This window comes from Jaculus jaculus, chromosome 7 (assembly GCF_020740685.1).
Source record: "Jaculus jaculus isolate mJacJac1 chromosome 7, mJacJac1.mat.Y.cur, whole genome shotgun sequence".
NCBI lineage: Eukaryota > Metazoa > Chordata > Mammalia > Rodentia > Dipodidae > Jaculus > Jaculus jaculus.
Window position 1 is genome coordinate 126,881,066 of NC_059108.1, and position 23,759 is coordinate 126,904,824.

At 47.5% G+C, this 23,759-nt stretch overlaps 1 protein-coding gene across 1 annotated transcript in view; it reads left to right on the top strand.

The window, feature by feature from the left end:
* The first annotated feature begins 227 nt into the window (after positions 1-227).
* Positions 228-23,759, top strand: part of Lgmn (legumain) — a 40,328-nt gene continuing 16,796 nt past the window's right edge. Inside the window, exons 1-5 of the mRNA XM_045155396.1 lie at positions 228-383; positions 10,155-10,325; positions 17,031-17,128; positions 18,384-18,465; positions 20,557-20,642. Of these exons, the coding sequence (XP_045011331.1) occupies positions 10,185-10,325; positions 17,031-17,128; positions 18,384-18,465; positions 20,557-20,642 (407 nt within the window). The 5' untranslated portion in view covers positions 228-383; positions 10,155-10,184. The remainder of the gene's footprint in view (positions 384-10,154; positions 10,326-17,030; positions 17,129-18,383; positions 18,466-20,556; positions 20,643-23,759) is intronic.

The window sequence follows — 23,759 nt, forward strand, 5'->3', positions numbered from 1 at the left end:
CGTGTACTGGCAAGTTTGGGTGAGCGTGTCCCTTCACTGCCTCTTGCGTCCCTGTAGCTTTGGCTCAGTACGCCAGAGGTGGTCTAGTCTTGGGGGGCTGGGGCCGAAACCGCCGAGTCCAGAAGCCCCGCCCACACGAGCTGAGATTCAGGCCTTTTGGCTCCATTTTCATCTCCTATTGGTTTTCGCAGCTGCCACGCCCCGAAGCTTCACCAATCACCGCGGGCCATAGGTCCCAGGCGTGGGGAGCGGCGCCCAAGAGGCTCAGTCCCGGCTGGGAGGACGTCTGGGGTTGCTGATCCGAGGCTGCTGGGCACCCGGAGTTCCCACGGTCCTGCTGTCGTGCTGTGGCCTCCCACCTCCGCCGCGGTCACCCGCCGCAGGTAACCGCGGGACCCCCGAGGGTGGCCAGGGCTGGGCCCCGCACCCCAGGCGAGGTGGCTCTGGGCTTCTTGGCTGGGATTTTCCCCTGCGCCCTGCCAGCCCCGGGTCTTGATGGTGGCGGATCTCTGGTCGCGCTTGCTTTGGTTGGGACGGCGCTTGTGCTCTGGAGGGGGAAACTGAGGCGCGAGGGGGAGGAGATGCGATTTGCCGAGCGAGCTCGGCCAGGGAGCCCTGGGCTGGCTTCCGATCTTCGCGAGCAAAGAGAGCAGTTCAGGCTGGGGATGCTCGTAGGGGCAGGGCCGTTCCCGACAACAAAAATACCTACGCAAACAGAAACACCCAAAATACCCACTTCGAGAAGTCAGAGAAGCTCCAGTTCTCAGAGCGGAGCTGGTGAATTTCAGAACCGTTTCAGGCTTGAAAGTGAAAGTCAGCGGTGTGTGATCCCCTGCCCCTTTTAGGATTAGAGTATTTTAGTGCGAGCCCCGTAGAATGGGTGGATAGGAAACTTATAGTTGAACGTCCAGGGTTTGAGACTCATCTTGGTCTGTTTCAGAATACCAAAAACAACCCAAACAAACAATAGGCTGAATAGAGCTGCATAGCAAACCTGAGCTTCACTAAGCGTTTGCTTTGTTTTGTTTTTGAGACAGGGTCTCTCTGTGTTGTAGCCCAGAATGGCCTGGAACTCACTGTGTAGTTCAGGCTGTCCGGGAACTCTTAATCCTCCTGCCTCATCCTCCCTGGAGCTGAGATTACAGCTGAGTCAGCCCTTGATTAAGCTTTTTATTTGTTTGTTTGTTTAAATTTTTTTTAAAAAATTACTTGCAAGGAGAGGGAGAGAGAGAGAGAATGAGATGAATGAATCTGAATGGGTACATGCCGGCATCTCCAGTTAATGTGGGTACTGGGGAATTGAACCAGGGTCATTAGTCGTTGAAGGCAAGCTCCTTAACTGCTGAGCCATCTTTCCACCCCCTAAGTATTTATTTGCAAGGAGATAGAGAGAGAGAGAAAAAAAATGAGAAAGTGCACATCAGAAGCTCCTGTTACTACAAATGAACTCCAGATGCATACTTCCCTTTGTGCATCTGGCTTTATGTAAGCACTGGGGAATTGAACCTGGGCCGAGTCTTTCTTTTTTCTTTGGTTTTTTGAGGTAGGGTTTCACTTTAGCCCAGGGTGACCTGAAATTCACTATGTAGTCTCAGGGTGGCCTTGAACTCACAGAGATCCTCCTACCCCTGCCTTCCAAGTGCTGGGATTAAAGGCGTGCAAGCCAGTGCCTTAACCACTGATCCACCTCTCCAGCCCCTGGCTAAGCTTTTTTTGTTTGTTTTCAAGGTAGAGGCTCATTCTAGCCCAGGTTGGTGATGGCACTCTGTAGTTCCAGGTTGGCCTCAAATTTACAGCAATCCTCCTACCTCTGCCTCCCAAGTGCTGGGATTAGAAGCATGTGCCACGATGCTGGGCCTTGGTTAAGCTTCTTTTAATTTTTATTTTATTTATTTATTTGTAAGAGAGACAGAGAGAGAATGGGCATGCCAGGGCCTACAGCCACTGCAAACAAACTCCAGATGCCTGCGACCCCTTGTGCAACTGGCTTACATGGGTCCTGGGGAATCGAACCTGGGTCCTTTGGCTTCACAGGCAAACGCCTTAACACTAAGCCACTTTTCCAGCCCCTTGGCTATGCTTTTTGAGCAGAGATTATTTTGTAAAGGAGAGAAGTAGTCTCTTGTGAATGAATTGTGGGGCATCAGTATACGCGTGTAGAGGAACCCAGCGGGCTGTGTGGGAGGAAGTAGGACTTCATGGAGATGGGGATGCTAGAGTGAGGTAGGAGCAATGGGCAGGAATCAGTCATCTGCAAAGCAGCGTGGGTTGCATTTGGACCTGGAGTTGCAGAGCCTGTTTGGAGCAAGGGACTCCCGTGGGTGAATGGAGTCAGGTTACTGCAGGCCCTGTGGCATGGTGGGGTATAATGATGTTGTCCTGAATACCCAGGAAGCTGCCTTTAGTGTAGATCTGTATCCTAGACACTCTGCAGGATAGAAAAGTGTTGGAGAGAAACCACACTAAAGACCAGAAGGGTATCACTGTAGTCCCCAGGAGAGTTACAGGGAGTTTAAGGACAGATACACTGGAAGGGAGGGGAGACGAAGAGGTTGGAGAGCGGTTAAGGAGAGACTCCACCATACCCAGGGTGGCTCAGTAACCATCCAGTCAGGCACTGCCTAATGACAGGAGGTTCTGAGAAATGTGTCAGTAGGTAATTTCATTGCTGTTCAATCAACATGGAGTGCTTTTTATGAACCTGGATGGTATAGGGTCACTACTGGACATAGCCTCTTTATCTGATAAAGCTGTCCTTCACCTCAGTGTGTGAGCCTGCCATGGGGATCACGTGACAGCTGAGTCACAGAGCATTTTTCATTTAACTAGGAGCACACTGGAATGATAAAACATAGTGCTCTAAGACATACACCAGTTAAGTACCATGTCCTGTGCATGATGGCATGTGCTGGGTTTTCATATGACTGGCAGTCCATCTGTGTGGCAGCGTCACCACAGTATCCTTGGTGATGGGGAATTTTCGCCTCTGGTGTGATCCTGTAAATCCGCTGCTGTGTGTGTGGTGTGTTGTTGGCCACAGTTATACTGTGCAGCGCTGAGTGTTAGGCTGAGCTTTGCCCTGAACTCTCCTCACTAGGACTGCCTTGAGAAGAAATGCCTGTTACTGTTATTGAGATCAGGTCTCACTCTGTAGTCCAGGCCATGTAGAGATCACTGTAGCCCAAGTTGACCTTGAACTTGAACTTGGAATACTGAGGCTGTGTCACCATACCTGGCTTTGGGGTTTTTGTTTGTTTGTTTTGGTTTTTCCAGGTAGGATCTCCCTCTAGCCTAAGATGGACTGAGTTCCCTTGAACTCACCATGATCCTATAACCTCTGCCTCCTAAGTGCTAGGATTAACCCAGCTCGGTATTACTTTTTGTTTTTCGAGGTAGTTTGTTTCTGTTATTGCTGCTTTTGAGAAAAGTTCTGCAGCCCAGTCTGCCCTCACATGTGTATGAGATTGAACTCCTGATCCTCCTCTCTCCAGCTCCATGTCCAGCTCCAGTGTTATTATTTCAAATTACTTATTTGTGTGTGTCTGTATATGCCTAAATTATCTATTTATTTGAGAGAGAGGAAGAGGCAGAGAGAGAGAGAGAGAATGGGTGAGCCAGGGCCACCAGCCACTGCAAACAAACTACAGACACATGTGCCTCCTTGTGCGTATGGCTTACATGGGTCCTGGGGAATTGAACCTGGGTCCTTAGGCTTTGCATGCAGGCAAGAGCCTTAACCACTAAGCCGTTTCCCCAGCACCCCCTTTTTTTTGAGGTAGGGTCTCATTCTAGTCCAGGATGGCCTGGAACTCATAGTGATCCTCCTACCTCTGCCTCCTGAGTGCCAGGATTAAAGGCGTGCACCACCACACCTGGCTCATGTCTGTAAGTATATGTGTGCCACTTTGCATCTGGCTTTATATGAGTGCTGGGGAATTGAACTTGGTCAGCAGGCTTTGCAAGTCAGTGTCTTTAACTGCTGAGCCATCTTGTGCAGTCCTTCAGCATTATATTTATTTATTTATTTATTTATGAGAGAGTGAGAAAGAGGCAGATAGAAAGAGAATGTGCCGGGGCCTCCAGCTGCTGCAAACAAACTCCAAATGCATGTGCCACCTTGTGCATCTGGCTTACATGGGTCCTGGAGATTCAAACAGGCGTCTTTTGGCTTTGTAGGCAAGTACCTTAACTGCTAAGCCATCTCTCCAGCCCCAGTATCATCATCATCATTATTATTATTTTTTTCCGAGGTAGGGTCTCACGCTAGCTCAGGCTGATCTGGAATTCACTGTGGAGTCTCAGGGTAGCCTCGATCTCACGGTGATTCTACTACCTCTGCCTCCCGAGTGCTGGGATTAAAGGCGTGCGCTACTACACCCAGCTGGTCCCAGCATTATTTTTAAGATGCAGAAAATTGCTTAGTAATGATAATGAAATCTCATCTTATGACTGGGAAGTTGTCACATGTATTGAGTGTGTTGAAATTTGAGTGATTAAATGAACATGTGATAAGACTATTTTTTCGAGGTAGGTATCACTCTAATTCAGGCTGACCTGGAATTCACTATGTGGTTTCAGGCTGGCCTCACGTACCTTGGCCTCCATAGTGCTGGGACTAAAGGCTTGTCCCAGCACTCCTGGTCAAGACTAATTTTTAAAAAATATTTAATTAATTTATTTATTTGAGAGAGAGAGAGAAAGCGCATGTTTGCACATGAATGAGTATGCCAGGGCCTTCAGCCATTACAAACTCCAGATGCTTGTACCATCTTGTAGGTACTGGGGAATTGAACCTGGGTCCTTAGGCTTCACAAGCAAGCGACTTAACTGCTAAGCCTTCTCTCTAGCCCGAAAAATATTTTTTATTTATTTATTTATTTATTTGAGAGCGTCAGACACAGAGAGAAAGACAGATAGAGGGAGAGAGAGAGAGAATAGGTGCGTCAGGGCTTCCAGCCTCTGCAAACAAACTCCAGACACGTGCGCCCCCTTGTGCATCTGGCTAACGTGGGACCTGGGGAACCGAGCCTCGAACCGGGGTTCTTAGGCTTCACAGGCAAGCGCTTAACCGCTAAGCCATCTCTCCAGCCCCCGAAAAGTATTTTTAAAATTTCACTGTACAGACCTAAAAATGAGCATGTGTTAAGGATTTCATTTAACTTAATTTGTGAGGCACTTTGAGGTATTACAGCCAGCTCAAAGCATACTCCACAGTACTGTCACATCTGTAGACTAGAAATATTGTAGTATGAACAGGGAGCCCAAAATGGCTAGGAGGAAGGAAGTCCATTGACCCTCCATTTGGTAGAATTCATTTGCATGTCTGGGCAGGAGGTATTTGCATCTCTCCTATTACAGGATACAGAGGTGGAGAATAATTTTGATGGAATCAAAATTAGATAGCCTTGAAGGGTTATTTAGTCTAGAATTTAGCTTGTTGTAAATTTCCCTTATAGGGAAGAAATGATAAGATGATTAGACAAACACACTTTTTCATTTGAGATAAGATCCAGTTATCTTACTTTTATTTTATTTTTTGAGGTAGGGCCTTACAGTAGCTCAGGTTGACCTGGAATTCACCCTGTATTCTCACAATGGCCTCGAACCCACCTCCCAAGTGCTGAAATTACAGGCATGCGCCACCACGCCCAGCCAGGTAATCTTATTCTTTAGCCAGAAAACTGAAAACTTTGAGAACTGAATGAGCCCTTACTATCTCATCCATAGATGGGTAGTTAGGGCCAAGAGAGGGAGATGGTCCCCCTGAATCACAGCTGAGGGTGCTGTTTTTGTTTTCCTTTTTTGTGTATGGTGGGTTTTGAGGTAGGGTCTCACTCTAGCTTAGGCTGATCCAAAACTTATTCTGTAGTCCTAGGCTGGCCTCTAACTCATGGTGATCCTCTTACTTCAGCCTCTGAGGTGCTGGCATTAAAGGTATGCACTACCACACCCAGCCCTCCCCCCACTTTTTAAAGATTTATTATTATTTATTTATTTGAGACATAGAAGGAAAGAGCAAGAATGGGCACACCAGGGCCTCTAACCACTGCAGATGAACTCCAGATGCATGCACTACCAATGTGCATCTGGCTTACGTGGGACCTGGAGAATTGAGCCTGGGTCCTTAGGCTTTGCAGACATGTGCCTTAACTGCTAAGCCATCTCTCCAGCCCTCTCCCCCCTTTTTAAAGGAAATATATTTTTATTTATTTACTTGAGAGGTAGAGGGAGAGAAATACACACACACAGGAAGAGAGAGAGAGATTGAGAACACAAATGAGCACTTGGGTGTGCCAGGGCCTCTTGTCATTGCAAATAAATACAGATGATGTGCCACTTTGTAGGTCTGACTTTATTTTGTAGGTCTGGAGAATTGAACCTAGGCCCGGAGGCTTTGCAAGCAAGTGCTTGTAACTGTTGAGCCATCTCCTCAGTTCTGAGTGTCCAGTTTTAAAGAGAAATGAGGGATTAGGGATGTTGCTCGGTGCTGGAACACCTGCCTTGTGTTCCAGAGGCTCTGAATTCAGTCCTCAGCATCACAAAACAACAACAGGACTGTGCCAGGCTAGGTGGTACCTGACTAGTCCCAGCCCTTGGGAGGGCAGATAAAGGCAGGAAGAGCAGAAAGAAGTTCATGGTCATCCTTGACTCCATTACGAGCTTGAGGTCGTTCTGGACTATATGAGGCACTGTCTACAAAATCCCAAAATCAGGTGGAGACACACAGTGCACTCCTGTAATCTCAGCATTAGGGAATTGAAGTCAGAAGGATTTGTGAGTTCCAGACCACAAAGACTGTCAGCTCAGAAAGCTATTTCAAAGATGTCATCACCTAACTAGCCACTTGGCTTGGCTTTGGTGACTTGCTGTGCGTGTCCCAGAGCCAGCAGCAAATGGAGACTGTCAGTGACAGGTCATGCCTGCGGTGGTTGAGGTGTGGGCATTGATGTTGTCATACCTGACTTTGAACTTGACCTAGCTGCTGAGATTGCCCTGGCTTTATTAGGATTGCTCATGACCTCACTTGGTCCATGACTTTGTTCCTGAGCTAGGGGCAGCCCTGTAGCCCCACCTGGCCCATGGCAGAAATGGCAGAAGATGTACCTTTGGCACTGTTGACTTCTGGACTGTGTGGCTCAGGGTCTCCTCTGCTGAGCAGACAAGCCTTCCTCTTTATTCAGAAACACTTGTGCCTTAAGATAGTAGGTGAGTGACCACCATGGATGTCCTGCTGGAGGAACGGTTGCGGCTGTTTTTGTGCTTGGGCCCCAGGCTAGGGGTACAGTGCCTGTGGTTAGGGAGCCCACCAGCCTTTCACAGTAAGCTACTATTTTTGTGACATGCAGGTGCTGCCGCGGTACAAGCACGATCTATCCAGGCAGATGTGTGTGCTGTTTGTTCCCAGTCATGTCACTTACCAAGAAGTTTTGCACCCCTCCCCCCTCCCCGCTTCGGCTTTCTCCCTTGTCTGAAAGGCGCCACAGCTCTCACAGCAATGCACGTGCGGTAAGAATGAGCTAAATAAAGGGCCTTCAGTTGTGGGGAACGTGCAGCACTTGCACTTATTCCATGCCTGGTGTTGTGTGCCTCTTGGAACTCTTTTTTTGTTCCTTAGGCGGAGTGATGACTCTGCGTTTGTCTTAACCCTTGGTCGTCCACAGACTTTAGGGTATCACTCAACCATGTGCTGTGGAGAGCTTCCACTCCTGGCCCATCGAGACCCGCGTCACGAGTTTCTAAATTCACTTATCTCATCAAAAGGACGTACCTGTAGGAACTGTGGTCAGGCTGATGGGATCTTGGAGGAGCCACCCTGGTACTTATTAACAGGTCAGCAGGTCTTGGCACTGAGGCAGCTTCAGCAGGCCACTCGCCCCAAAAAACAACCCAACAAAACATTTTTTTTTGTTTTTTCTTTTTTAAAAAAATATTATTTTATTTATTTATTTGCGAGAGAGGGAGTGGGGCAGAAAGAGATAGAGAGAGGAGATATAGACAGACCAGGGCTTCCAGCCATTGTAAATGAACTACAGATGCATGTGCCCCCACCTTGTGCATCTGGCTAACGTGGGTCCTGGGGAATCGAACCTGAGTCCTTTGACTTTGCAGGCAAACTCCTTAACTGCTAAGCCATCTCTCCAGTCCTTTTTTTTTTTTTTTTCTCCAGTGTAGGGTCTCTCTCTAGCCCAGGCTGACCTGGAATTCACTATGTAGTCTCAGTGTGGCCTTGAACTCATGGCGATCCTCCTACCTCTGCCTCCCAGGTGCTGGGATTAAAGGCATGCGCCACCACGCCTGGCAAACAAAGCAATTTTTTTAAGCTGTTATCTGTCCATGGACCTTTCAGTGGAGGTAAAGAAATGTGAAGTGAAGCCAGCACTGTGATGTGTGCTGACATCCCAACCATTGGGATGCTGGGAAGGGGAGATGGAGAGTTCCAGGCCAACCTGGGTTATTTAGTGTGAGATCTGTCACACACAGAATGGGGCTGGGGGAATGGCTCAGCGGCTAAAGGCGCTTGCTTACAAAGCCGGAGTTTGATTCCCCAGTACCCATGGAAGTCAAATGCACCAAGCATACACCTGGAGTTTGTTTGCAGTGTCATGCCCATTTCCTCTTTCATTCTCTCTCTCGCCACATCTCTCTGCTTGCAAAATAATAATAATAATAATAATTATAAATAAAGAAGGAAGAGGAGGAAAAAGAAACCTGACTCTGGCACTAATTGAGGCCTATAGATGGAGAATTCAGATGCTGAATCTGGATAGCCCACAGTGATGTCGCCTCCCAGTGCCTCCCAGTATGTTGGCCAGGACACTACTGGGCTAAGGGCCAGGAAGGACTGGAGCCCGTGGGCTTGATGTGGAATCTTTGTCAAAGTGCAACCCGACGCTGGCTGCCTCCGTGTTCCCGGGAATTGCTTCACAGTGCAGACCCTCTGCCAGGCCTGGACTGCGGGTCGGACCCTGCGCTGGGCTCCCCAGCCGAGCCGTGCGCCTCTGGTGTAGCTGCAGATGCACCCGCTCCCCCGGCGCCCCGAGCGCTTTCCACCCTCTCCCCTCATCTCATCTCTCGGTCGTTTGGTGGCTGGACACAGAAGGCTAGAGCTTCCTCACTAGGAGGGGAGCCCCCCCCCCCCCGAGCTGGCCGAGGCTTTGCCTCTGTGTCCGCCGAGTTCCCAGCACCTCAGTCATAACAAGGCGGGCAGGTGTTCACGAGAGTCTGGCCAGGGCAGGAGCAGCGAGAGGCTGAGATGCTTAACCAAGTGGAGGCTGGCTGTGCCCCCACCTTTTGAAGACTTTTTCCTCTTATCACATAGTTGCAGGCTGGCTGTATTTTCTGTCACAGGAAGTAATTTGAGAACAGGATCAGGATATGGGGAGAGTCATGCCTTAACTTGCACAGTGGCAGGACATGGCCCCAGGACTGCCCTATATGTTCACTTCCCCCCCTCCCCCCCGAAGCAGGGTTTTACTCTGGCTCAGGCTGACCTGGAACTCACTCTGTAAATCCCAGGCTGGCCTTGAACTCACAGAGATCTTCCTACCTCTGCCTCTAGAGTACTGGGATTAAAGGTTTGTACTACCATGCTTGGCTCCACATTTTTTGGGTTTTTTTTTTTTTCGAGGTAGGGTCTCACTCTAGCCCAGGCTGACCTGGAATTCACTATGGAGTCTCAGGGTGGCCTTGAACTCACAGCCATCCTCCTACCTCTGCCTCCCGAGTGCTGGGATTAAAGGTATGTGCCACCATGCCCGGCACTGTTGTTTGGTTTTGAGGTAGGATCTCACTTTAGCCAAGGCTCACCCTTGGGAAGCCCCAAGGCACAGTGGCCCGGGTTTACGTTATCCAGGTCATCACGTCCATCTGCACCAAGCTACAGAATCAAGAACATGTGACTGAGGCGCTGTGCAGAGTGAAGTTCAAGTTTGCTGGCCACCAAAAAATCCACATCTCAGAGAAGTGTGCCTCAATACGTTCTGCTCAGATGACTTTGCAGATATGCTAGCCGAGAAGCAGTTCATCCCCGATGGCTGTGGGTCAAATACATCCCCAGTCATGGTCGCCTTGGGGATCCAGGTGCTCGATAGCATCTTGACATCATCTTAGGAGTTCTTGTTCCTTTAAAACCCTTCTCTGCTGTTTGCTTCTAGCTGCTGTGGTGGACGCTGGGGTGCAGAACCATGTGGGAAGCAGCTATATTGCTCAGCCTGGTCCTGGGTGCTGGGGCACTGCCCTTCGGTGTGAATGATCCTGAGGATGGGGGCAAGCACTGGGTGGTGATTGTCGCCGGCTCCAACGGCTGGTATAATTACCGTCACCAGGTAAGAAAATCATTCTCACAGTGCTCCTCCTACCTCTGCCTCCCGAGTGCAGGGATTAAAGGCCTGCACCACCCTGTGTCCTGTTAGAAAATAGTTTCTTTTACGTCACTGCCATTCTGTCAGTAGTCCTGGACATGAATTGTTTGTGTTGTGACAATGTCTCAGTTAGTCTAGGCTGGCTTTGTACTGTTCTTTTCTGCCTTTACTTCTCAAGTGCTGGGATTATGGGCATGTGCCACCACATTTAGCTTTTTTTTTTTGAGGTAGGGTCTCACTCTGGTCCAGGCTGACCTGGAATTCACTATGTAGTCTCAAGGTGGCCTCGAACTCTTGGTGATCCTCCTATCTCTGCCTTCCAAGTGCTGGGATTAGAGGCATGTGCCACCATACCTGGCTTTGCTTTTGAATCTTTTATTTTAAATATACTTTTTAATTTTTATTTATTTACAGACAGAGAAAGAGGTAGAGAGAGAGAAAGAGAGAGAATGGGCATGTCCAGGACCTCCAGCCACTGCAAACAAACTCCAGATGTGTGCGCCCCCTTGTGCATCTGGCTAACGTAGGTCCTGGGGAATCAAGCCTCGAACCGGCCTCCTTAGGCTTCACAGGCAAGCGCTTAACCGCTAAGCCATCTCTCCAGCCTATGCTTTTGAACCTTTTAAACAGAAAGTTATTGTTAGGACTGAAGAGGTTGCTTAGTGCTGAAGGTGTTTGTCTGCAAAGCCTAAGGATCCAGGTTTGATTCCCCAGATCCTGCATAAGCCAGATGCACAAGGCGTTGCATGAGTCTGGAGTTTGTCTGCAGTGGCTGGAGGCTCTGGTGTGCCCATTCACTCTATTTTTCTCCCTCTCTCTCCCTTTGTCTCCTTCTCTCAAATAAATAAAATATTAAACTAAGTAAAAACATATTGTTGGTTGCCCTAGGTAAAATATATATTAAAAGTATGAAATATATATATATATATATATATGAAATAGGAGAAAGGAAGAAACAGAACCAAAGAAGTAGCTATAACCCAAAATCTCTGTCACTGAATAAGACATTGAGGCTGTGTGGTGATCACCTGCAAGGCCATGTCCCTGCTGGGCTCTTGTGTTCCTGACTCTGGAGATTAGTCACTGAGGAACTCTCTACACTGAACCTGGGCAAGCTGTGTGTGGGATTATGTGTGGTGTGTGCACATGTGTGTGTAGGAGTGTGTGTGCGTGTGTGGAGGCCAGAGGAGAATTCAGGATGTGTGAGGATGAGCATGGACTCTCCTTCAACCCCTGCCTGCTGTTTCCCCCGAGAGAGCCCCAGCAGTTCAGAGTGGCTTGAGTGACCACACCCAGCTCTTCACCTGAATTGTGCCAGGCCCGGCCCTCACGCTTTAAGCAGCAAGCTCTGTTAACCCACGCCTCCAGTCTGTGCGGTTGTAGCAGGATGTACTTACAGAGGCTCACAGAGTCCCTGGACGGACAGGAGAGTGCACGGCCCCTTTTGTTTAGGAAATATTAACACATGACTACCACCCCGTTCTTGTGAAGGGCTTCTCTACACTCATCTGTGTGGTTATTTCAACTTTTTTTTTTAAGGTATAGTTTCACTCTAGCCCAGGCTGACGTGGCATTCACTATGTAGTCTCAGGCTGACCTGAAACTCACAGGGATCCTCCTGCCTCTGCCTCCCAAGTGCTGGGATTAAAGGCTCAACTTTGTTTTGTCTGGACCAGATTTCTTTTCCGTCCTGGAACAAAAGCAGAAGGCTGGGTTGGAGATGCTGGCAGGAAAGTCTGCTTCCAGCATCTAGAACGGAGGGAAGGCAGGAGGGTGCCTCTGGAAGCCCAGGGCCTGAGAGGAAGGCCTGGGTGACGGGCTGTGATCGGGAGAGGCCGGAGAGTGAGGTGGGTGGTGTGGAGAAGGGGAATGCCTTCCTGAGAGAGCTGTGTGGAGGGTCTAGCTGTGGTGGTCAGAACTGGGAAGAGGGGCCAGAACTTGTGAATTTGGGCCTGATCCCCCGGGATGAGCCGAGAGGAGCTGAGTGGCGGGAAGTGACCCAAGTGGGAACTGCCTATAAATACTCTTCCTCGCTCATCCTTCCAGGCATTTGTGAGTCAGGTGTCATTCAAGGAGATGGCAGGAAGGAAAGCTCTCTGTCCTGCCACGCCCACCTTCTGGCATGAGCATGCTGCCTCTTACTGAGTGGCAGGCCCAGTACCCAGCACTCCGTGTTTGCCTTCCCACTCACTCTTCAGACCACCTGTGTACAGGTGCTGTGACAGACCCATTCTAAGGCGGGCATACTGAGACACAGAGGTTAGGCAACCTGTCTCAGGTGACGTAGCTGGTAAGAGGGATTTGAAACCAGGCAGTGTGACCATACAGTCCATGCTCATAGCTTCACCCAGTCTAGTGACAGGGATTCTGACACGACTATCACACTTTTGTTTTTTTTCTAGGTAGGGTCTCACTTTAATCCAGGCTAACCTGGAATTCACTCTGTTTTCTTTTCTTTTCTTTGGGGGGGGGCGGTTTGAGGTAGGGTCTCACTTACTGTAGCCCAGGCTGACCTGGAATTCACTATGGAGTCTCAGGGTGGCCTCGAACTCACAGCGATCCTCCTACCTCTGCCTCCCGAGTGCTGAGATTAAAGGCATGCGCCACCACGCCCGGCTTCACTCTGCTTTCTCAGGGTAGCCTTGAACTCACGGTGATCCTTCTACCTCTGCTTCCGAGTGCTGGGATTAAAGGCGTGTGCCACCACACCTGGCTCACACTTTCTTTTAAAAGTTTCTTTCTTCTTTTTTTCCCCTGAGGTAGGGTCTTACCCTAGCCCAGGCTGACCTGGAATTCATTAGGTAGTCTCCCAGTGAAGGTGTGCACCACCATGCCCAGGCCAAGTTCTATATTTTGATGAGGTCTAATTTATTCATATTCTTCTTCTTTTTTTTTTTTTTTATTTTGGTTTTTCGAGGTAGGGTCTCATTCTGGTCCAGGCTGACCTGGAATTAACTCTGTACTCTCAGGGTGGCCTCGAACTCATGGCGATCCTCCTACCTCTGCCTCCCAAGTGCTGGAATTAAAGGTGTGCGCCACCACGCCCGGCTCCCGTCTTCTTTTTTTAAAAAAATGTTTTTATCTATTGTACAGAGAGAGAGAGGGAATGAACACACCCAGCTGTTTATGTGGGTGCTGAGAAATCAACTCAGAAACTCAGGCCCTCATGGTTGAGCGGCAAGCACTCTTACCTGCTGAGCCATGTCCCCAGGCCCTCCATCTGCTGTCTTGTCCCGCCTTTGTCATGCTGGGTGGTTTATACGGTCCAGGCGTTAGGGACCTGGGATATGTGTGTGTTTATTATTCTGCCTACCACAGTTGGTGTTGGAGTGATAGGAACATTTTAACAGTTCATGCACACACAGCCCGGGTCTACCTGTGCAGTGCGTCTTCAGGCAGAAGCTGGATGTGGTGTGTGATGAACTATATTTCCTTCACCCATCATGGTGCCCAGCTCTGTTTGGAGTACCCTGTCGGCCTGAGGGAGGTCGATTCCCGGCCACACTCGGTGCTTACTTGAGTCTTTGTTCCTGGAAAGACATAGTTAACTGTCAGCAGAAAGGGAACATTTTCTCGTCTGGCCTCAGCTGACTTCTGATGAAGGGCAGTGTGAGTCATCTGCAATAAGGAAGCACCGGCCTCACCCTGTGGGGCAAGAATTCCGTGATGGATGGCTTTTTTTTTGTTTTTGTTTTTTTTTTGAGTTAGGGTCTTGTTGTGGTCCAGGCTGCCCTGGAATTAATTATGTAGTCTCAGGGTGGCCTCGAATTCACGATGATTCTCCTACTTCAGCCTCCCAAGTGCTGGGGTTAAAAGCGTGTACTACCATGCCCAGCTGGATGGATTTTTCTTTGTTGTGGAAGTTTACAGTTTTTTTTTTTTTTTTTTTGAGGTAGGGTCTCACTCTAGTCCAGGCTGACCTGGATTTCACTATGGAATCTCAGGGTAGCCTCGAACTCACAGTGATATCATCCTACCTCCATGCGCCACCATGCTCGGCATTATTTAAAATATTTTATTTATTTATTTGCAAGCAGAGAGAGACAGAGAGAATGGGCACTGCTGGGCCTCTGGCCACTGCAAACGAACTCCAGACACATGCACCACCTTGTGCCTCTGACTTTATGCGGGTCCTGGGGAGTCAAATCTGGGCCTAATTAAATAGCACATTTCTTTTAAAAAGTATTTTATTTTTATTTATTTGACAGATAGAAAGAGGCAGAGAGAGAAGGGGGGGAGAGGGAGAGAGAGATTGGGCATGCTGGGGCCTCCAGCCACTGCACACAGACTCCAGACACGTGTGCCACCTTGTGCATCTGGCTTACGTGAGTCCTGCGGAATCGAACCTGGATCCTTTGGCTTTGCAGACGAGTGCTTTAACCTCTAAGCCATTACTCCAACCCAAGGAGCATATTTCTTATCCTCAGCACCTTTGTTTTATGTGTCCTGGGGATTGAACTCTGAGTCTCATATGTGCTGAGTAAGCGCTCTGCCACTTAGTCACACCCTCGGCCCTAAGTTCTGTTCCTCATTCTAATTCCTGACGAGGACTTTTTGTTTTGTGGATTTGTTGTTGTTGTGTGTTTGTATGTTTTGATTTTGGTTTTCTGAGGTAGGATCTCATTCTAGCTCAGGCTGACCTGGAATTCACTATGTAGTCTCAGGGTGGCCTTGAACTCATGGCGATCCTCCTACCTCTCTGCCTCCTGAGTGCTGGGACTAAAGGCGTGCACCACTACGCCTGGCTGTTTTGTGTTTTGAGACAGGGTCTGGCATAGCCCAGGCTGGCCTTGAACTGCTGATCCTACAGCCTCAGCCTCCCTAGCACCATGCCTCGCTCTGAGTTGGACTTTGGAGTCTTCACCCAGTTCTGAGCAGTGACAGGCAGATGGAGTTCCGTAGATCAGAAGGGTCCAGCACAGCTGCTGAGCCGTAAACCTGCTGGTTCATCTGTCTGAATCATTCTGCTTTTGAGACCTAAATCCATGCTTTTAGACTTTGTTTTTTCAAGGTAGGATCTCACTCCAGTCCAGGCTGACCTAGAACTCTGTATAGTCCCATGGTGGCATCAAACTCACAGTGACCCCTCACTCTTTGCCTCCTGAGTGCCGTGGTTAAAGGAGTGCACTACCATACTCGGTTATACTTTTCAACTTTTTATGTATTCTAAAATATGAAAATTAGTTTCTTAGGACTTTCAAAGGCTCTTGCAGATGTGAGTGTGTATACATGGACATCTGCCCATGTGTGAAGCCCACATAAGAACTCCCTTTCCAGTAGGTGAGCATGAGGATAATTTGAGTGATGGGGATCTTTTAAATTTGAGGTGAGAAAACAAGTGATTTCTTTCAAGGTTTTTTTTTTTTTTTTTCTTTTTTTGCTGAGCCAAGGCTGATCTGGCACTTACTTTTATAGTCCCAGGCTGGCCTCAAACTCACAGCAGTCCTCTCTCAGCCTCCCAAGTGCTGGGACTAAAAGTGTGCACCAACATACTTGGCCTGAGAGAATTTATTACATTAAGAGAAGGAAAGAGGAGCGAGTATGAAGAGTTCCTACCCAGCAAAAGACAGGAGGGGAGGATATAAAGCCCCTGGATGATTTTTTAATTTTTATTTATTTGTGAGTGAGAGGGTAGAGAATGGGTGTGCCAGGGCCCCTAGCCACTGCAGATGAACTCCCGATCCATGTACCATCATGTGCATCTGGTTTATGTGGGTCCTAGGGAATCAAACCTGGGTCCTTAGGCTTTGCAGGCAAACACCTTAACTGCTAAGTCATCTCTCCAGCCCCCAGGATGTTTTTAAAAGCAATCATTTTGGGACTTGGAGGTGGCTCAGTGGCTAAAGCACTTGCTGTGCAAGTGAGGGCTTGAGTTCAGATCCCAGCACCCATGTAAATACGCAGTGGCAAGGGCACCCTTCTGTGGCCCCGGCTCTCCAGAGGCAGAGACAGGACACCTGGGCAAGCTGGCTAGCAAGACAGACCAATTCAGGGGGCTTTGGGTTCAAGTGAGAAACCTTGTGTCAGTAAATAAAGTGGGGAGCGATTGAGGAAGACCCCTGACATCAACCTGTGGCCTCCCACACAGGCACACCCCATACATACAGACACACACACGTGCCAGAAAAAGCAACCACTTAGGGCCAGAGAGATGGCTTAGTGGTTAAGGCGCTTGCTTGTGAAGCCTAAGGACCCATGTTAGACTCTCCAGGTCCCATATAAGCCAGACACACAAGGTGACCTGAGTGCACAAGGTCACACATACCCACCAGGTGGTACACACGTTTGGAGTTTGATTGCAGTAGTTGGAGGCCCTGGCACACCAATTCACACACACACACGATTTTCTTTCTCATAAAAAGGGAAAGAAAAAAACTGGGCCTGGTGGTACATGCCTTTAATCCCAGCACTCGAGAGGCATAGGTAGGAAAATCGCTGTGAATTCAAGGCTACCCTGGGACTACGGAGTGAGTTCCAGGTCAGACTGGGTTAGAGTGAGACTCTACCTCAAAAAAAAAAAAAAATTAATTAACTAACTAATTAATTTGACAAGTAAAGGACAATTCACAGCAAGTCTTCTGTGAGATGGAGCTAATGTTGCTTACTGGGGCTCCAAAATAGACCTTCTCTCTGGCAATCATCTAAAAGTTCTGGGATTCTTTCTCTCAGGCAGACGCGTGCCATGCCTACCAGATCATTCACCGAAACGGGATTCCCGACGAGCAGATCATCGTGATGATGTATGATGACATCGCCAACTCTGAAGAGTAAGTAGGGAGCACTTTCAACTTGGCCTCACAGGGCTGCTTGGGACCATGGCCTGATGTGGCAATGGGCCAGCTCCAGATGAAAGGCGGCAGGTGTGCTTCCTGGTGACCTTTGATCACGTCTTAGGGTGTCCTGGCTGTGGCAGTAGATGGGAAATGAGTAAGAGAAGTTGCTTTGAAAGGCTGAAGCAGAGCTGGTCCTTGGAGTCTGTGGAGCCCACCCTAGCCCAAGGAAGGCTCTAGTTTGGGCGGCACAGCTTACTGTGCTCCTTTCTGTACCCGTTTTCTGTTATGGCTTGTGTCTAATCTTACACCTGTTTCTCTTGTCCCTTTATCTGAGTTCTTGAGGAATTGAGAAATACAGATAGAGCGCCAGGCTCATGAGATCCTGGGTCCCTGGCTCCTGGCCACCATACTGAGGTTCTCAAGAGGGCCATGGCATTGTACTGACATCACACTTGGGCTCTGGCAGAACCCATCTGGAGCCTTAGTCAGCTGCCAAAACCTTGCATATGGGTGACCTTGTAGGTGACAAGAAGTGACTTTAACAACATAGTTGTTTGCAAGTTTTTTCACATAGCAAAGGCTTATGTGTGTATGTGTATATATATATATATAATTTTTTATTTAATTGAGAGAGTGGGTATGGGTGCTCTAGGGCTTCCTGCAACTGCAAATGAACTCCAGATGCATGTGCCACTTTGTGCATTTATCTGGCTTTACATGGGTACAGGGGAATTGAACTTGGGCCTTCAGTCTGTATAGCAAGACAAGGGCTTAAAATTTTTTGTTTTTTTACTTCTGTATTTGCAAGTAGAGAGAGAAAGAAAAGAGACAGAGAGAATGGGTGCATCAGGGCATCCAGCCACTGTGCGTCTGGCTTTATGTGGGTCCTGGAGAATCAAACCCAGGTCATTAGACTTTGCAGGCAAATGCCCTAACCACAGAACCATCTTGCCAGCCCCAAGGGCTTGTTTTTTTTTTTTTAATTTTTATTAACATTTTCCAAGATTATAAAAAAAAATCCCATGGTAATTCCCTCCCTCCCCCCGACACTTTCCCCTTTGAAATTCCATTCTCCATCATATTACCTCCCCATCTCAATCATCGTACTTACATATATACAATACCAACCTATTAAGTACCCTCCTCCCTTCCTTTCTCTTCCCTTTATATCTCTCCAAGGGCTTGTTTTAAAGATTGCAGAGACATGTCACATTGTGTGTTTCAATTAATTGTGTCCTTTAATTTTCAGCAACCCCACTCCAGGTATTGTGATCAACAGGCCCAATGGCACGGATGTGTATAAGGGAGTCCTGAAGGATTACACCGGCGAGGTAAGGGCATTCCTGCCTGGCCGTCTCATTGATGTTTCCCTCTTGGAGTTCTGGAATCAGAATTTGACTACACTTATTTTTAGTTAGCATTACATGTTTGTGTTGGAATTTGTGCTTGAGATATAAATGGTGATACGTTTTCTTACGGGGAGAGTGCTGAGGGTCAAACTGTGGCCTCACATGATGGAGGCAGATGCTCTACCAGTGAGCTGCATCCCAGGCTTCCGCTTTCTTTTCCTCTTTTCTTTCTTTCTCTCTCGTTTGAGATGGGTTCTATGTTGCCCAATCTGGCCTTCTCCTGGACTCACAAAATTCTCCTGCCTCATCTCAAGTTCCTAGGGACTACAAGCATGTACCACTATATCCAGTTCAATTATTAAAGTTTTGAAAGCAAAGAAAGATGGGAAATATTCAAGATGAGTTAAAATCTACTAATATTTAGTTTCTAGTCTTTGTATAAGTCAAGGTGGATATTACATTTCCTTCATTAACAACCTGCTCTTCATGAGGTATTGCTGTTGGTCTAGTTATAGTTTATCTAAGTTCTTTCTTAAAAATCCATTTTCTCAGCCCAGGCAAAGTATGATGTGACTTTCCTAAAGATAGGATTTTGGTAATTTTTTTTTCAATTTTATTTATTTATTTATTTGACAGAGAAAGAGGGAAAGAGAAAGAGAAAGAGAATGGGTGTGCCAGGGCCTCCAGCCATTGCAAACAAACTCCAGATGCATGCACCCTCTTGTGCATCTGGCTAACGTGGGTCCTGGGGAATTGAACCTGGGTCCTTTGGCTTTGCAGGCAAATGCCTTAATCGCTAAGCCATCTCTCCAACCCTTGTTAATTATTATTATAGTACCACACTTTTCAAAAATGTTTAGATTCCTCCCAGCTTATTGATACTGTATGAATTGTTCAGCACCAGAATGACTTTAGTCACACATTCTCTGCAATCTAATTTTCTTAACTTCAGAAGAGAAGCTCATATTTATGGTAAAGAAATACTCACCTGAGTTTGGCACTTTCAGTCTTGTTTTACTTTTCCTTTCTTAATTCGGGTAACATTTAGTAGACATGTGTAGCATAGCTGATCCAGGTTTTATCACGTTCTTTCCACATAGTTCTACAAGGATATTTTAGAATCTAGATGGTCAGATTTTGGTGATTTTTCTTCCCCCTTGGTACTTTTTTTTTTTTTTTCTCCTTTTGGTTTTTCAAGGTAAGGTTTCCCTCTAGCTCAGACTGACCTGGAATTTGCTATAGTCTCAGGGTGGCCTTGAACTCACAGCGATCTTCCTACCTCTGCCTCCTGAGTGCTGGGATTAAAGGCATGTACCACCACGCCCAGCTTCCTTGGTACTTAAAAAAAAATTAATTATTGAAGAGAGAGAGGGGTAATATGTGTGCCAGGGCCTCTAGCCACTGAAGTTGAACTCCAGATTCATGCACCACCTTGTGCATCTGGGTTTACATGGGTACTAGGGAATCAAACCTATGTCCTTTGGCTTTGAGGCAAGCACTTTAATCACTAAGCCGTATCTCCAGCCTGGTATTTTTTGTTTTGTTCTGTTTTTCAAGGTAGGGTCTCACTCTAGCCCAGGCTGATCTGGAATTCACTATGTAGTCTAAGGGTGGCCTTGAACTCACAGTCATGCTTCTACCTCAGCTTCCTGAGTGCTGGGATTAAAGGCATGTGCCATCACACCTGGCATTTGGTGCTTTTTTTGTATTGCCTTTAATGCTCAAGTATTAATTTTCAAAATTCTCTCTACATCTGCCTCATTCTTTGGGACCCAGGCTCTGAGGTGGCCAAAGGGCAGACTTGTTGCCCCATTTCTGCTTCCCTCCTTGCCCTGTCTGTGGGGTGTTTTTCTCTGGTGCTGACAGAATCTTTGGACCTCTCCACACACATCCCATAGTGGTCATGATGGGGTGGAAGGCTCGCTGAGTGTCCGTTCTCCAAGAACAAGGTGGTGTTCACACACAGTCTGTACATGGATCTCCAGAACACACCATGCCTGACCTGCCACAGATCCATGAAGATCTGGCCAGAACTAACAGCTGCCTCTGATTTTGACTCCTGATTCTTTGCAGGACGTTACTGCACAAAACTTCCTCGCTGTGCTGAGAGGGGACGCGGAAGCTGTGAGGGGTAAAGGGTCTGGAAAAGTCTTGAGGAGGTAAGGTGTGTTCTGTGTATTCCCCTGTCCTTGACCCCATGCGGAGGACTTACATGGGTGCTGGTATTGGTCCTGGTCACCTGGGAGGCCAGGAGCTTTGTCCACCGCCGGGGCCAGTGCTTGATGGCTTCTTGGAATGACATTCTGTGCCATATTCCCCTGTGACCCAGGGTCCCTCTAAATGTTTTTTCTGGACTGAAGATTGAACCTACAACATCATGAATGCTAGGCCAATTCCCTACCATTGAGCTATGGTCCTTTGGCTCTTTAAAAAGTTTTTTTTTTTTAAATATATTTTTTTTGTTCATTATTTATTTATTTATTTGAGAGCGACAGACACAGGAAGAAAGACAGATAGAGGGAGAGAGATAGAATGGGTGCGCCAGGGCTTCCAGCCTCTGCAAACGAACTCCAGACGCGTGCGCCCCCTTGTGCATCTGGCTAACGTGGGACCTGGGGAACCGAGCCTCGAACCGGAGTCCTCAGGCTTCACAGGCAAGCGCTTAACCGCTAAGCCATCTCTCCAGCCCAAAAAGTTTTTGTTATTATTTATTTATTTGGTTTTTCGAGGTAGTGTCTTACTCTAGCTCAGGTGACCTGGAATTCACTATGTAGTCTCAGGGTGGCCTTGAACTCACTGCAATCCTCCTACCTCTGCTGAGTGCTGGGATTAAAGGCGTGCGCCACCATGCCTGGCAACCCTCACTGTTCTTAAACGTGTGTGTGTGATGTACATATGTGCATGTTCATGTATGAGAGTGCTGGCATGTGCATGTCATGACACACCTGTGGAGGTTCTTGGCTCCCACCTTGTTTGAGCAGTGTCTCTTTTTTTTTAATTTTTATTTTTTGTTTATTTTTATTTATTTATTTGAAAGCGACAGAGAGAGAAAGGCAGATAGAGAGAGAATGGGCGCGCCAGGGCCTCCAGCCACTGCAAAGGAACTCCAGACGTGTACACCCCTTGTGCATCTGGCTAATGTGGGTCCTGGGGAATCGAGCCTTGAACCAGGGTCCTTAGGCTCCACAGGCAAGTGCTTAACCGCTAAGCCATCTCTCCAGCCCCAGTGTCTCTTAATTACTGTTTCATTCACTAGGAGGCCTGTGAGCTTGTGGGAGATTCTCTCTCCTCCTCCAGTCTTATCAAGGGTGTGCTGGGATTATAGAAGCTGGCCATAGTTTCTGGATTTGTCTTTGGGTCTGGGGATTCAAGCACTGTACTGTATGGCAAGTTACCCACTGAGCCATCTCCCCAGCCTTTCTTTAAACTATTTATGCTGGGTGTGGTGGCACACACCTTTAATCCCAGTACTGGGGAGGCAGAGGTAGGAGAATTGCTGTGAGTTTGAAGTAACCTTGAGACTAAATAGTGAATTCTAGCTCAGCCTGGGCTAGAGTGAGATCCTACCTTGAAAAACCAAAAAATAGGGGCTGGGCTTAGCAGTTAAGGTGCTTGTCTGCAAAGCCAAAGAACCCAGGTTCAATTCCCCAGGACCTACCTAAGTCAGATACACAAGGTGACGCATGCGTCTGGAGTTCGTTTGCAGTGGCTGGAGGCCTTGGCATGCCCATTCTCTCTCTCTCAAATAAATAAAAATAAAAGAAAAATAAATTTAACAAAAAAAAAGGTTTGTGTTTGTGGGCTCAGGTTTGGGGACGTATGTGCACATCACACATATTGGCATCAGGTTTCTTCTTGAGTTGCTCTCTGCTTTGTTTACTGAGGCAGGGACCCTCACTTGAACCCAGAGCTCACTGATTCAGCCCCTCTAGCTAGCCAGGTTGCCCTAGGAATCTCCTGACTTTTCCTCCCAAGTGCTGGGGTTCCCCATAGGCCACTGTGCCCACCTGGCATTTTCATGAGCGCTGGGGATCTCAACTCCAGTGTTCAAGGAACCAGCTCTCACTGTACTGAACTGTGTTCCCTGGCGCTTAAACCCACTGGTCTTTGTTGTCAGTGGACCATAGTGCTGGTCTGTCCCATGACCCAGCAGTACACACTGACACAGGTATGCAGTTTGGAGGACTCCAGCCTGTATTCGGATCACAGGTCAGCCCTGTGGGGAGGACTAATGCCCATACTAGGGAAAGCAGCTCTTGGCTTGCTCCTCTGGCTGTGGGCTAGAGATGTCTCACCACTTAGCGTTTCTTTCTGTATTTCAGTATCTCATGAGATATTGGCCACTCTAGTAATATTCCCCCTCTCCATTTTTTGATTTTTTTTTTTTGAGGTAGAGTCTCACTCTAGCCCAGGATGACCTGGAATTTACTCTGTAGTCTCAGGGTGGCCTTGAACTTGTGGTGAACCTCCTACCTCTGCCTCCTGAGTGCTGGGATTAAAGGTGTGCGCCACCATGCCTGGCCTTTTTTTTTTTTTTTTTTTTGAGGTTAATGTTTTGAGACTTGCTTTGTAGCCCAGGTTAACCTGGAACATACTATGCTGGCCTTGAACTCAGGATTGCTGTCCCAGCTTCTTCTTTTTTTTTTTTTAGAAGAAGCAAAACTAAGTTTTATTTTCAGAGTCTTAATTTTAATTCAGACTGAACAAACAAGCAGAAAAGTGAGGAAGCTAACTCCATATAAGCAGACAGATGCGCCAAGTGTGAGACAATGGCTTATTAACAACTATTCACATGCGTATTCACAAGCAACCCTTTTACACATAACTTTTACTTTTAGTTAGTTGGAAAAAAAGATTTGACAGTAGGTAAAAATATTACTTAAATAGGGCTGAGGTGGCACATTATAGTAAAAGTATTAGAAAAGTGACCCTCAAGGTATATGAATTATAAAGCAGATGAAAACTTGAATGACAAATATCTAGTACAATTCTCTAGTAAAAAAGTCAATGCAACCCATGCTACAAAGTAAAATGAGAAAGCTTATAAAGCAGAATAATACACTAGGACTGAGGGTAACAAAGTTAGTCAGGTGAAACAAACAAAAAACAATTCTTGAACTGGGAGATGAAGAGTCTTGGCTGTTGCGCTGGAGTTCTAATACTCCCCCCGCCCCCATCCTCCTAATGTCTGTCCCAGCTTCTTGAGTACTGGGATTGAAGGCATGCTAGTTAACTTGGTTTCTTTTTTTTCATTTATACCAGAAGAGAGGTCTGGG